The 15,375-nt window shown below is 47.7% G+C and overlaps 1 protein-coding gene across 3 annotated transcripts in view; it reads left to right on the forward strand.

The window, feature by feature from the left end:
• Positions 1-14,532: 14,532 nt before the first annotated feature.
• Positions 14,533-15,375, forward strand: part of PXDN (peroxidasin) — a 78,237-nt gene continuing 77,394 nt past the window's right edge. For all 3 annotated transcript variants that reach the window (XM_080932730.1, XM_080932731.1, XM_080932732.1), the window contains exon 1: positions 14,533-14,791. In XM_080932730.1, the coding sequence (XP_080788856.1) occupies positions 14,601-14,791 (191 nt within the window). In that variant the 5' untranslated portion in view covers positions 14,533-14,600. The remainder of the gene's footprint in view (positions 14,792-15,375) is intronic.

The raw sequence follows: 15,375 nt of genomic DNA on the forward strand, positions 1-15,375 counted from the left end.
GGTAGTATCAGTTTGGATTCTTATTGTTATCACCTATGTACAATGGAGAGGGGTTCTAAGCACAAATCTGCTGCTCATGTAACGTTGGTACATAATATCAAATCAAAAGTTATCTGTGACTATATATAGGGATCACACAGTGTCACATGTTAGAATGCTGACCTTTCACATGGGGTTATTGTGAGTCATCAGAGCATATTTATTATAACTTATTGTTCATATTCATTTCTAAGTTAATTTAAGTAATCATTTATTAAGACAGAATTTTGTATAAACTATTTATTGTGCTCTCTGTGGAACTGAAGTTTGATTTATTTTTGTACTACACGGCATGGGTTTGTTGACACTTTAATTTTGCTATAAATGTGTGGAATCACAAGTTGCTGTGATACTTCATTTTTAAATTGTGAACTTTGTACAAACTTTGTCATGCTGATGTGAACACATCTTACTCTGAATAAAAAGGTGTTGCCACGTTTGTAGCACGAAGGATCTCTAATGACTCTGAGTCTTCACTGGAATGAAGTGTCATCCATCTGGGCTCCTGGAGCCCATGCCCCAGGTCTCTTGCTTTAGTAGTAGCACTGTGGGGTTGGGCTGGAACTTGGGGAATGGATGGATGGATCTGCACCCCCAGGCATCATACTTCTGTGCTTCCCAGAGGACGATTTTGTTTCATTTACTGTTTTTTGTTTTTGTTTTCTGTTTGTTTTGTTGTTTTTGTTTTTTACACTCCAGATTTTATTCCCCTCCCAGGTCACTCTCCAACTGTTCCACATCCCATACCTCTACCCCACCCCCCGTAACTCCTCCTTGCTCCCCATGTCTCCACACAGATGTCCCCACCCCACCCACCACACCAGACCTCTAAACTCCCTAGGGCTTCCAGTCTCTTGATGATTAGGTGAATCTTCTCTGACTGAACTCTGACCTCTGCTGTATATGTGTTGGGGGCCTCGTATCAACTGGCATACGCTACCTGGTCAGTGATCCAGTGTCTAAGAGATCCCGGGGGTCCAGATTAATTGAGATTGCTGGTCCTCCTACAGGGTTGCCCTCCTCCTCCTCAGATTCTTCCAACTTTTCCCTAATTCAACCACACGAGTCAGCAGCTTTTGTTCACTGGTTGGGCACACATGTCTGCATCTGCTTTGTTTACTGTTACTCCTGCCCCTCACCCCAGCCCAAGCTGGGATCCAGCCTGAGCACCTGAGGTTGCTTAGGTACAGATAGATGTCTCCCAACAGCTTGACATCTCTCTGCAACTCTCACACTTGGAACAGCACTGCTGTTGTTGAACACAGGCCCATATCCAGAGACCCAGGTGGGACTAAAGGGGCATTCATGGGCTTTCCTTACCTAGAATGCAATCTGGAATCACGTACTAGTTCAGGTACCTGCTCTGCCCATGGTGCCCCCCCCGCCCCCATCACTACAATTCCATATGTCTTCCAGGATACAGAAGTTTCAAGGGACCAGCACAGTTACTTTACAAAAGGTCCCACTCTGGCTGTGTGATTGCAACCTTCTGCCTGATTCATTGTAAAGGAATGCTTTGTTCTTATGCATAGCAGAGCACATGACATCACCTGGCTGTCATTGGTTATCAAACTCTGAAGCTCACAGAGGATGGAGTGCTGCTTTCAGGCTGTTAGCCAGGAGCTGAGCATCAAAGTCACCCATGAGACATAACTGACCCTTCAAATGTCTCTCTCTCTCTCTCTCTCTCTCTCTCTCTCTCTCTCTCTCTCTCTCTCTCTCTCTCTCTCACACACATACACACACACACAATCCTACTCCATTAAGAAAAGTCACAGTTTGAAAGTCAACAACAGCCTCCTTTAGCATGCACAATTCCCTAATACATAGAGTCTAAGGAAGCAGCCCCTGTAATCTTGGTGAAACTGGAAACTTCCCAGTGCTGCCTGGTGCTGCTAACCACTTTGCGTCAAGTGAGCTCCTCAGGCACTGTCCCAGCAGATTGTTCCTTAGAGAGCTACCAGCAACCAAACAGTGCCTGGAGCTCAGATCTTCCAGTGCCAGCAGGCAAGCAGTGACCCTTCTACCAGGTTCCTTCATTCCTGCCTCAGACCTGCCTGTGGAGTTCTAGTAAATCCTGTCTTTTGGAACAAACAAAGCTAACAGAAAGGCAGTTGGTGTCTCAGGTTAGCCAACCTTGGAGCAACCCTAGAAGCAAGTTCATTATTTAAAACTGTTCAAATAATGTTCAGATTCATAGAAAATAAATAAAATAATAAAATAAAACCCACTCGTTGGTTCCCGGTGTTTATCTTGAAAATATAAATAGCTTTATAAAAATCCTGAAACCCTATGATGGAGAAATGAGTAAACAAATTAGAGAAATGCACTGAGCAGGGTGTCACAGATATGATAAAACACCAACCATGGTGGAGTAAATCAGGCAAGTGACCAAAATCTGGGGGGGGGGGGGGGGCAGCATCAGGGTGGCTGCGTACACACAGGTAACCCAGAGGCAAGGCACATCATTGCTGTGGGCCCAGCAGGCACAGAGCAAGAGGATAAGGCAGGGAAATATTCCAAGGCCACTGTCCTAAGAAAATCGGAGGAAGAGAGACCCTTGGAAGGTCATTGCTCCTAGCATAGTGCCTGAGTAGAACCACACAGGCAAGACAAGCAGCAAACAGAGTGGCATCCCTTACTTGGCTCCTAGAGCCTTTTGTCTGAGAATTCTGAGTCTTCCCAGACTTCCCAGTCTCAAGGAGAAGGGTTTAGGGATGTATTTATTGCATGGAGTGTGTGTGTGTATGTGTGTGTGTGTGTGTGTGTGTGTAGCCCTGTCTGCTGTAGAACTCATTCTGTAGCCAAGGCTGGCCTCAGACTCAGGGATCTGCCTTTCTTGGGCTCCTGGGTGCTGTGATTAAAGGCATATACCACCATTGCCTAGCTTTAAATTTTGATTCTTTATAACCACAATACCTAAACATAAGCTGGGGATGATGAGGGAAGGAGCCATGGAGGCCAGGGAGGGGAATCAGTTGACAGCAGAAAATGTCAGTCACTCTTGGGCCAAGGACAACAGGCACTGACAACACAGGGCCCTGCTGAGTGCCTAGCCACACCTCCTTGGTTGGCCTCATCACTGGGAGGGGCAGCACCCTTTCCCAGCCCCTCTTCAGCACAGCCAAGACTGGGTTTCTCTTCCATTCACAATGACCTACCTGATATTCAGGCAGCAGGGCATATCTGCCTCCTCCCAGTTGGAGTCCAGACAGACAGACTTTGTAGTGCTTTGAACTCAGTAAGATAACAGAGGAGCTAGTCAGTGTCTTAACCAACATGCAGTTTAACTATGTGTCAGGGAAAAATTCAAGCATTACGTTTTCTCTTCTATTTCAAATGTGTTTGCACAGGTATGTACATGTGCGTGTGTGTGTGTGCGCGCACACACACACACACACACACACACACACACACACACGAGCATCCTTACTCCAAAGATCCTCTTCCTTCCCTCCTCCAGACTACACAGGATCCATTTCCCATCCCCCTTTGTAGTATCATGTCTATCATTTCTATTGCTCAAGTCATTTTTCTTCGTCAAGGTAGGAAAACAATGAGTGAGACTCAACAAAACCCATGGGCAACATGGGTAGGCTCAGTGATGGAAGGTATCTAGTAATTGAAGGGAAAACAGAGGAGGAAATGGTGGACAGAATTGCCAATTACCTCCCAGGCCATAAGAAGCGACAAGGGCTCAGGTAAGTCACAGCTGTCTTCTCTTTGTCCTGATATGGAGTCTGCGTTGGTTGGAAGGATGGATGTGCCCTGAGGCTACTGTATTTGAACACATGTCCCCAGGTCATGGGGCTGTTTTTGGAGGCTGTGAAACCTTTGGCAGGTGGATCCTTGCCACAGGAAGTATGTCACTGGGGATGGGCAGTGGGCATTCAGAGCCTCATGCCACTTCCAGTTTGTTCTCTCTGCTTCACATTCTCAGTTACAGATGTGATCTCTCAGCTTCTCGCCTTTGCTGCCCGATGCTGTGCTTCTCAGGCCATGCTGGACTCTGCCTCTGGAACCAGTAAGTCCAAAGTTCTTTCTTTCAAAAAGTGCTCTGGTCATGGTGTTCTAGCACAGCAACAGACAATTAACGCTGGGTCTGTGTTTGTTCTGACTTCATGTTGCTACACTGAGTCATGTCAGCAGAAATCACCAGAGATAAGGCTAATTTCTCATGCCACCCACAGATGGGGAGCTAACAGGCTCGGCATGTGTTCATTTCCTCGAGGTGTCAGGGTATTTTTACTTCCGGTCATGTGTGAGATAGAACAATAGATGCTAAAATAATTATTTCATTTAATATTTGGAGGCACAAAACCACATCTAAGATCATGTAGGGAGTGGGCTGGGAAAAGGTCTTACCAAATTCCCAAGTCACCAACACAAGCTGGGCCTTTCCACAGTCTCCTCTGGGCCCCACAGCAGCAGCTACTCCAAAGTCAGGTTTGCAGAAGCCTATCTGACAGTGGCCTGCTTCTGAGAAAGCATCCCGGGAGAGAACCCGGGCCGGGGACCATTTTCTCTCTCTACCTCCCACAGCAGAGCAGATTTCTGCCCATGCCCTGGGTCATGATACTGGTGAACAGAGTGTCACCACCTTCCTTTTTCCTCCAACCAATTGACCCCCGACAGACACAGCCCAGGATACTAACCTACGCACATGTGTCTTCAACACCGGCTGTCCCGCCTATCAGGAAAGGATAAGAAGGACGGCCTTGCTCTGAGAATCTAGAAGCGCCAACAGTGGTCTGCAGAGTACTGGCTTCCTGAAGGAAAAGATGCAACGCAACTGCTCAGACTTGGGCTTCCCAGCAGCACCTAAAGGGGGCACTGTACTTTCCCAGCTCCCAACCCTGCCCTGGGCTCATGCCACCCTCAGGGTTTTCCCAAGAGATTTGAGAAGCTCCAGACTGGGAGTTAGTGAAGACCTGGGATGGGAACAGATGAAGATGTGGGTCTGGAGGCACTGGACTGTGGGTCTGGCCACTACTACGTTTCAGAAGGACTGGAACAGGTGAACAGCAGAGGTGTCTTCAGGAAGGGAAGGTTCCAGAGGCGCTTGATGGCAGCTGCTAGCCTTGGGAGGCTAGGATTGGCCCTGGGTTTCATCCCCAACACAGCATGAACTGTATCCAGTGGTGCATGCCTGTAATCCCAAGACTCAGGACACAGAGGTAGGAAGATAATGTTAAAGGTCATGTCTAGGTACATAGTGTGTTCAAGGCCAGCTTAAGCTACAGATGAGGTGGGAGGGAGGGAAATGAAAAGAGAAAAGGGAGAGAGGGGAAGATGGAAGAGAAAAGAAAAAGAAAGGAAGAGGAAGGGTGGGATGGGGTGGGGAAAGGAAGAAAGGGGAGGGAAGGTTCGTTGGGACCTTAAAACCCACAGTGTAACTTCAGAACACACCAACCCATACATAGGGCTACTGCTAAGACTCCTGGGAAGCTCACAGTAAGCTTACTCTCTTCAGAAGCCTACAACCGTACTTGGGTGTGTCTCTCATCTTCTCCCTAAGCACCACTCTTTTTGGTAATGCTTGTGCCTAAATATGGGTTAAAAGCTCCTCCTAATAAATTCCAATTCTTCATCTACTCTTCCTAAAAAGAAGAAACAAAAGCAAGCAAACAAAATGACATTTAAAAAACAACACAAAAGAAAGAAAATTCTGGCTTTCCTTGCACGAAAAGATGTTCCTGGGCTCCATGCTCCAGGGGGCAGCATCGAGCTGTCTCTAACTACTAGGGCATAGTAGCTTCTAACTGACAGCTGCCTGCCTGCATGCCGGAGGGGATGGGTGGGGAACAAAGCAGGAAGGCAGACAGGGATGGCAGGAGTGATGGCTACAGCGAGTCTGGTCTGGCTTTGGAAGAGGAGAGAGGAGAGACAGCGGGTGTCCTTTCTCATCTACCCCAAACCCACTGACTCTCATTCTACAGAGAGGAAGTGACTTTTACCAGCATATCAGGTTCATTTACCACTGTGTGTATTTGAGAAATATTCTTCAGAGGATGCAGGGGCAGTTTGCAAGTGTGGAGCCTGGGCTCAGGAAATGGTGGTAGTTATAGACAGAGGGGTAGACACATTGCTCGTGGGGAGCAAACAGAGATCTGCAGTCAGTGGAAAGGGATACATAGATTACTCAGCCCACTGCACTGCACAAAGACAGAAATGCAGGGAAACACCCCAGCTCTTCTTTTATAGACGTTCTTCTTTTCTAGTTCTTCTGTTATAGACGTCATCCCAGATCTGGGTATCTGGACACTGCCCATCTTCATTATGCTAAGAAAGCAGTGTCCCTGGGAGTCTGAAGGCAAATCTGAGCTTCTCACCTTACCAGCCTATGTGCTTGGTGGGGATGATGTTTCTGACCTTCAATCTGTAGGATAAGAAGGAGCTGTGCAGCCCCTACCCACAGCGGGACAACTCTGAAAGGGACAAGCGTGCTGTATCAGGATCCTGGGACAAGCAAGCACAGCCATTTGACTGTAAAGCTCCTCCTTGGTTTAGTAACTAACAGCCTGGCCCAGCTGGTCCCCAGCATCCCTCTGTTACTGACTGATACCAAAGGAAGGTAGAGTCCATGGGCCGGTTGTATCCAAAGCTATAAGAAATGAAACTATGGCAGTAGGAAAGCACTCTACTAGCCAAGCTATAGCCCCAGCCCAGGTCCTATGTTTTTGTTTGTTTTTTAATAAACAATCCAGGTTTGGGTCCATTTTGCTAAGAGAGATTTTTGGATTTTTTTTTCTGTTGTTTGTGACAGGGTTTCTTTAGGTAGTCCTGACTGTCCTGGAACTCACTATATAGACTAGACTGGCCTTCAACTCACAGAGAACCACCTTCTATCTTCCGATGACTTGGATGAAGGTATGGGCCAGCACATCTGGCGTAAATATTTGGTTTAAAGAGTCTCATCCAGCCAGGACTGGAAGCTAGAACACTTGACATTCATTGTGAATGCCCAGAGAGCCAAATGGATGCAGAAGAATCCAGGGAGATTCTGTTGTCTCTACGAACATTGTCTGAATCTTCTATAATAAAATGAATTACCACTATAATTTAAAATCTCCACACGGAGCTCATGAGGCTCTCCAAGGTACTCTGGTTTTGGGTTGCACCTCAGAGAACATATGTCCACATCTAGAAGGGCTGGAGGGAATGGCATAAGCTTCTAGCCTCACTTTCTGGATCAAGGGCATGTGTTCCATGGCAGGGCATACATGGCCTCTGGCATGATCTCTGGAAAACACTGGCACATAGGGATCCCCCTGCCTCTAACACTGACCATCCACGGGCAATATGGCTTCAGAAGCTTGATCCTGTAACCATGACAGACCGGCAGGGCATATAAAGGAAACCACACACCACAGCCCACAGATTGCGAGGGAAACGAAGCAGATAGGAAGCTGAGTGGTATGAAGAAAACCATGAAGCACAGCTCTCCACACAATTATGTCGATTTTTCTTTCACCATTTTCCAAGGCACTATTTCAGACAAGGCAACATTCAGTCAAAGTAACAGAGATCCAAAGTCTAATGGATCAAAATGGAGACCATAACAAGGTGACATAGCTCACACAGGGATCTTTACACTCAAGACTTTGACAGGAACCTGCCCTATATTTCCTAATATGTGAGGGGAAGAACTTGGCCCACGCATCGTTTATTCACTACGTAGGTTCTAGCTCTGGTCCCACTCACCAAAGATCCTGCTAGAGAGGAAGCTCGGACCCATGGCATGACATATAGCCTGGTTGGAATTCAACAACAGGAAGGAGGCTCAGTGCTGGTGCATTTGAATCTCTCCTGTGCACAACCATTGTCTTGTAGCACATTTCAGGCAGAATCTATATAGAAAGTGTTTTGAAGCAAGGAAACACAAGTCATTCAAAATCATACCGGGCATTTCTAGTGACTTAGGTCAGCAACACGACTCATAAGCCAGGGTATATGTCAACTATAGGCCAACTCAACATTGTTTTGTACACACAGGACATAAATAAGAGCTAGGAAAGTAACTCTGGTAGAGTGCGTTTCTGGCATGCATGAGGCTCCAGATTAGATTCCCAGAACTATATGAATGAGCATGGTAGTTCAGACCTGTAATTCTAAGCACCCAGGAAGTGGAGGCAGGAGGATGAGAAGTCAATACCACCCTTAGCTACAATGTGGGTTTGATGTCACTGTGGCCTAGAGACCTGCCAAGGAATACAGAAAGGAAAAGGGAAGTGGGGAAAAGAGAAAGAAGGAAGGGGGAGAGAAGGAGAGAATAGAAGGAGGAAAGGGAGAGAAGAGGAGGAAGATAATGACCCTTGAATTATTGGTGCGGAGACCTGGGTGTCTTAAAACATGCAGACTGATCTAGGGGCTTACTCTGCTCACTCCTGTCCCCAAACAGGGATACCTTTCTGTTGGTTTTCAATTTTCTATCAGAGAATGCAATGATTCTCAAGTTCAGAGCGGTCAGTTAGTCCAAAGCCAGAAAACTGGCCTCGTCACAGCTGGCTTTGGTGACTGTTGGTTTTGGTTTTGAACTCAGATAGAGAAAAAAGGGACCTTGTTTTTGACCCATAACCAAGAGATAACCGTTGGCAGTCACAGGGCAGGAAGCTTAGGTTCTACTCCTAGCCAAACAGCACGTTGGAGCCCAGTACTCAACACTCCTAAGTTGCTGTGTGCTGCGGGACCATCAAAAGCACTCTCTGAATTGGTGATGATTTAAAAAGAAGGATTCTAGAACTTTCTCATAAAATGAGCTCATTAGTTCTTTAGCTGAGAAACATGCCATTGGCGAAGTCCCATTTTTTAGGAGATGTACTTGGCATTCCTTGGTTGCTTGGTAAGAGTTGGGAGGTAACACTGCCAGGTAGCTTGAGATGTTGACAAAAGCTCCTGACAAGTTAGAAAACATAACTCTAGGGGCCACCTTGGCACTTCCATGTCAACAAGGGCTTTGATACAGCGGGGAGGGCGGCTGCCGGCTCTGTTCCTAGAGTACTTACCCAGTCAGCAGATGGCAGGTTCACATTAGGTGGGACCTAATTAAGATTGTCACTCAGTGACAACCTGAGTGCTTGGTTGGAGAGTCAGCCTGTCTGGGAATGGATCGTTGGGCACTCTGCCGTGTCTGGAGGGTTACAGCAACACACCTTACCAGCTCAGCAATCTGCTCAAGACTCCTTTACATTTGGTGAAAAAAATCACTAATCTAGAGAGATGTGGGCTTGTCTGTGTTTCTGAGAGCATCAGTTTACCTGGTAAATTTGTCTGTGGTTGTGTAGAAGGAAACAGTTCCACCCCCCCCCCAAAAAAAAGTGTTAGAAGCCTGGGAAATTCTATTTTAGAGACTTCATGTACAAAGCTGTGCCATGTTAAATGTTCTAAAGGCCAACAATTGAACTTCATGATTGTGAGTTTAAGTGTTGTAGAGAAGCAAGTTAGATTATTTTTAGTCCCCAGAAAGCCATTTTTCACCTACCCTTGTATCTGACCTGACATCCTTGTGACTTCCAAGAGCTGTAAAGTGTATTCATAGCAAGCTACTATTTTATACCAATCCAAAAACTAAGAATGCCATCAGAGAACAGCTAAGACCTGCAGCAGGGTCCCCGCCCCCTTGGCTGCAACCCTCCTACTTGTGGTTCCCACTAATGGATTTGGTAAATGTTTAATTTGATAAAGTTCTTTGTTCTGTAACTGATACCATCTTCTGTAAGACCTGGGGATGCAGCTCAGTCTGCGGAGCATTCGCTTAGCATCTAAGTGACCCACAAAAGGTCTTGGACCCCAGCTTGGCCTCTTTGGAACCTGCATTTAGCTCTAGTTCTGGTCCATTTTTAGGCTTGGAAGTATTTCTCTCTCTTAATAAACTATTTCATTTCCTGTTAGTATACATAAGTCTCTAAGTCATTATTCAGAGACGTAAAACCTGGAAATAGCAGTGGCTTCCTTCCAAACTCAGATCTGACCTTTAACACAACCATGGGGATCTCAAGTCACATATTAACAGGCTGCTAAGAATTTGTTTTTGTTGTTGTTTGATAAAGTGAGGTTATCTTGTGGCTCTGTAGGTCTCTTGGATACAATTACAATCTGATGAGATAAAATCATCAGCCCCAGGCTGCCCAACAGGATTAAAGGCATATCTTTTTACTATAAATGAAATTTTTGGTGAGATTCATAGAAAATTGCAGGTTTATAGGTACAAAAGGAGTGTGCCTTATATGCTTAACCCTTAAGCACAGTCCAAAGCTGTTTCAACATCATTATTTTAAATAGCTCTGTAGGAAAGAAATGTAGGCAACCTTAACAGCAAATGTTATGGATTGTGTTGGAATTGTTGAGTTTCAGCTAGACTCCAGGATGCAAGGCCTCTCTCTCTCCCTACATTCCCATACTGTCCCCTTCCTGTCCTTTTCCTTCTTCGGTTCCATTGTGTTTCATTTTTTAAGGTCTAAGAGACCATCTTGTCTGTATTACATGGCGCTTGTCTATACACTATGTTTCCTTTTACAATGTAAAGTTGTGATTGGAACAATCCTTCTTGGTAATTTCCTTTAGATTTCTAAGGCCCTGATAAGCATCATTTCGAAATGATAAATTCACAGAGAGTTGCAAACTCAGTGCTGAGGCCCCTGGGTTTTTCCCAATGCTTGTGTATGCATGGATGATGCTTTTCAAAGCCACAGCCTCCAGTGAGGCATATGTTGACCCTGACACTGGTGCTTATCCACATTCTTCTTACTGTGACTGCAAAGGGGCCTGAGCCAGCACATGGTCTGGGTCCACCCACTTGCAAGTCACCTTGCATTCAAGTGGTGTTTTGTTTCTTTGGAAAATCAGACCGTGCTGTTCTGTCTAAGCTGGCCAGAAAATCCTGGTCTCAAGCACTCTTCTGCTTTAGCCTCCTAGGTATCCAGGATGATAGATAATACACTAAGATAGCAGCCAGGTTGAGGGCATCACAGCATTGGAAGCTGTGACAATAAGGCTGCCTCTCTGTGAGCCCAAGTTCAGTTTGGTGGAGCAAGAGAAAGATCATGACACCATATTGAGGCTGCAAACTGAAGATGTACTCTACATCTCAGGGGAAAGAAAGGTGCAAGACTAGAGCAGCACACTGGGCAGTAGGCACAAATGGTGGAGCTGGGTGCTTTAAGCATTGGACCTCTCATCCATAAAGGGAACAAAAGTAGAGGATGGGGGTGGGGGGGTAGATGGATGGCTAAGTGGTTAGATAAGTGGACAGGAGGATGAGTGGGGTGGGTGGGTCAGTGAGGAAGGGAAGGAAAAACTGAGTGGGTGAATTAAAGAGTGGATGGATGAGTAGGTGGATGAATGAATTGAGTGGGTTAATGGGTAGATAGCAGAGGATGCAGAAAGAAGGATAGTTACCACTATATGGACAGGTAGATGGGTGATAGACAGGTAGATGGATGGTAGACAGGTAGATGGATGGTAGACAGGTAGATGGATGATAGGTTGATGGGTGATAGACGGGTAGATGGATGATAGACAGGTAGATGGATGATAGACAGGTAGATGGGTGATAGATGGGTAGATGGATGATAGGTTGATGGATGATAGATGGGTTTATGGATGATAGGTAGATGGATGATAGACAGGTAGATGGATGGTAGATGGGTAGATGGATGATAGGTTGATGGATGATAGATGGGTTTATGGATGATAGGTAGATGGATGGTAGGTGGGTAGATGGTAACTGTTTGAAAAAAATGGTTAGTGTGGTCTCTAGGGAAGAATGAGAAGCTGGAAACTGAGGCAGGAATGATTACTCAGCAGAACTTCTATTTTATGTTTTTGGTTCTCTATGTATAATGTATGTTTGTGCTTTTTGTACCCGGGTATGCATGTAGGGGATAGAGGTTGGTGTCTAGTCTTTATTACTCTCCACATTAATTTTTGAAACAGACTGGTTAGACTAGGTAGACAGCAAACTGTCTCCCTTCACTCCAACCAAAGCTAGGGTTATAGACCTCTGCCACTATACTAGGCTTTTTACATGGGCATTTGAGAGCCAAACACAGGACAAAAGGAACTTCCCTGACCAAACCATCTCCCCAGGCTTTTGTAGCAGAATCTCTTCACTGGGAAAATTTAGTTTTTACTTCCAAGATCTCAGGTGATTGACTAAGACCAAACATATTCATGGGATTCATCTCCCTTATCCAAGCCCACTGGTCAGTTTTAATCATTTCTAAAAGTCCCTCTAGGGGAACATCTATTCTTAAGAATTCACAGGATACAGGATGCTTTTATCCAGCCAAAGCGATACATAAAACCAAATAGCAGCTGCACTGAACAGCAACACTTGTACTTTGTGGCACCTGGAAATGTGGCTCTTGCTGTGGGTGCTAGAGATTGGGAGTGTGTCGGAAGTGGGACCAGCGTGGTGATGCTGAAGACAAGGGCTGATATGCCTGGTAAGAGCTCACACAGGAGGTGAGGCTGCCTGCCGTGAGTCAGACTGCTGGCAGAAATGATCATTTCCAGATTGGCCGACTATGAAAAATCACAGTGCGGGACGACACAAGTGTTAAGGGGGAAGTGGTGCAGATTTTTAGGAAGGAGATGTTTTTGGTTTCCGGCATCATACCCTTGACTAAGGTTTTAAAAAACAAGTTGGTGAGGCATGCACTCAGCAACTTAGGGACCCTGGATTTGTAGCTGCTGTTGAAGGCAACGCTGTCTGAACTGGGTGGGGTCCATCAAGCCCCTGACTTGTACTAAGTGCAGTAGATAGGAGACTGGTCTCTCTCACAGGACACAAGCTAGACTGTCCCATCTTATCCTGTGCTCATCTTCACTGCAATACATATCTGGAAATTCTGCCCTCGGGGAAACTTAGCTCTGGTTCTGTAGGAGCTCGAGGCAGTGAAGGTCTGCTGGGCAGCTTCTCAGGCTTTGCGGTTGAGTCATTCTTACTCTCCAGAGCTACTCAAGGGGATGTAGCCTGGAAAGGGATAGCATGCAGGTGACCGCCTTCATCATGCCTGAACTCTCTCTGGGATACACGTTGCAGATGGTTGGAGGTATGCCAGCTCTGGGGCGGTCCCAGTGATTAGGAACTGGAGCCTCCTCCAGCTCCTCCCTGGTACAGCCTGCTAGCAGTTCATCTGAAGTCTCCTGACAGTGCCTGAGTGTGACCCCATCCCTGGCCAGGACCCTGATGTTAGACTCTCAGAGCCCCCCTCCCACTCCTACTCCACCCCCAGTCAGAGTGGAAACACAGTGGTTTGCAGGTCAAGATACATCTGCTGTGTTGTTTTGTCAACAAAGTACCAAAACTTAAGGGAGAAAAATCTACTTTGGTTTAGAGTTTCAGAGATTTTGGTCTGTTTGTCCAGGCAGGCCTGGCAGAGCTGGGAAGCTCCCTTTTCATAGCCAGAAATCACAGAGGGGGCACCTGGGCTGAAGGCCTTTCCTCTCCATCTGTTCTATTACACTGCCAACCTATGGGTGTGTCACTCTGGTTCTTAGTAGGTCTTCTCCTTTTAGGTAACTCTGTATTTTTCCCTTCGACACAACCAGAGTTGAGTTTTGGTCTCCTAGGTGCTCAGTTCAATCAAGTTGAGAATCAAGATCAACTGTCACACCTGGGCTTCAGCTCCAAACCTCACAATTAAGAACGATGTTCCTTAGGCCATAGTGCCTAACCTGGAGTTCCTAGTCTGAAGAAAGGAGACTGGAAGGCCGGCGAGAATGAGAGAACTGTAGAAAGTGTCAGCGTTCAAGCTCTCAGAGCACACATTGATGTTAACCTCAGGATTTCCCTTGTCTTATGCTGTGCAAGCAAAAGCCATCCGAGGTGACCACAGGTGTTCGTTCTCCTTTCCCACAAAGGAAGCACCCGGTGGGCAGGGTTCCTCATTGGCTGTGAATGTTGGAAGCCTCGGGCACCCCTCCCTAGAGAGCTTCTAACTCTTCAGTTCAGCCTTCTTACAAGCTGTGCTCCAGGGGGCTGTGCCTCAGTTTTTCAAGTTAGGAATGAGGAAAGGTAAAGTAGAGATAGATGTTTTTGTGTAGAAGCAGTGGTGGGCACAGAGGAAAAAGAGGCAGCGCTTTGAAAACTCACTTCAGAACACAGCAACGCTTTTAAGTGTTCAAAACAAGGTATCACCAGCTATTAAAAAAATCGTCCGATACAGGAAGAAAGGATGGTCAAGGGATGTGGGGTAACTTAGTTGTGGCACTGCAGTTTTAAAAGGAGAATCAGGGATTCAAACCCTGTTCCAAACTAAGCCTCTGCACCTCCAGGCGACCTCCACAGTGGTTGTCCAAGGAGCCCGGGCAGCACCTCCAAGAAGGGTCGCTAGATTCAGACACCAAGGCCCAGCCCCCGCCCTCTGCGCGGCTGAGAGGAGGCGGAGCCACGCGCATGTGCACAGCTGGCGCCCCCCCCCCCCCCCGCCCCCCGCGCACAGCTGGGACGTGGGCCGGGGACCTGAGGGCTCAGTTGGGAGCCGGCGGTGGACGCGCCCGCCCAGGCCTCCTCCGCTGCTGTCCACGCGTGCCAGAGCCTGTCCGCGCCGTCTGCCATGGCGGTGCGCCCCACGCGCCGCTGCCTGCTGGCGCTCGTGCTGTGCTTCGTCTGGTGGGCCACGGCGGTGGTCGCCTCGAAGCAAGGGGCAGGCTGTCCGAGCCGCTGCCTGTGCTTTCGTACCACCGTGCGCTGCATGCATCTGTTGTTGGAGGCCGTGCCCGCCGTGGCGCCGCAGACCACCATTCTGTGAGTGCTGCCCGGGGGCACTGGGGTCCGCGGGGCATGCGATTCAGGGGGATCGAGGGGCGTGGGTAGCCTGGGGGAGGGCGGGGGTAGTGGTTTGGTGAAGTTGGGGTATCCCGGCGTCCGGCGCAGGGTGTGCTGGGCCTTTTGTCCGTCCTGGCTAGGACGCCAGGGGCGGACCTGAGCGCTTAGCGCGCGGCCTGGGGAGCCGCCTTTGTTCAAACTCGGAATCTCCCGCTGGACCGGGAAGTAGTAGGGAGTCGCCAGGGAAAGCTCCGCGCGTCTCTGCGCCCTCCCCGCTTGGCCTCCCTGTCCGGTGTCTTCTCAACTTTCTCTCCACCCGGGTTTCCTCCCTCTCTCCTCTAAAGCGCAGGCCTGGTGTTGGGTCGTCCCTCCTCCGACCCCTTCTTCCTCCCCTTTCTTCCTCCATCGGTATACCTGCCCCCCTTTCTCCTCTTCCTGGAGAGAGGCCCACCCCACACCACACCGAGCCAAGGAAACCTCTCTTGGAGATTCTGCGTCCGGCGGCGCCACAGCGCCAAGTGTGCTCCCATCCGCTTCTGCGCTAAAGCCTTCAAGTTCGCTGG

This window comes from Micromys minutus, assembly GCF_963924665.1.
Source record: "Micromys minutus genome assembly, chromosome: 1".
Classification (NCBI taxonomy): domain Eukaryota; kingdom Metazoa; phylum Chordata; class Mammalia; order Rodentia; family Muridae; genus Micromys; species Micromys minutus.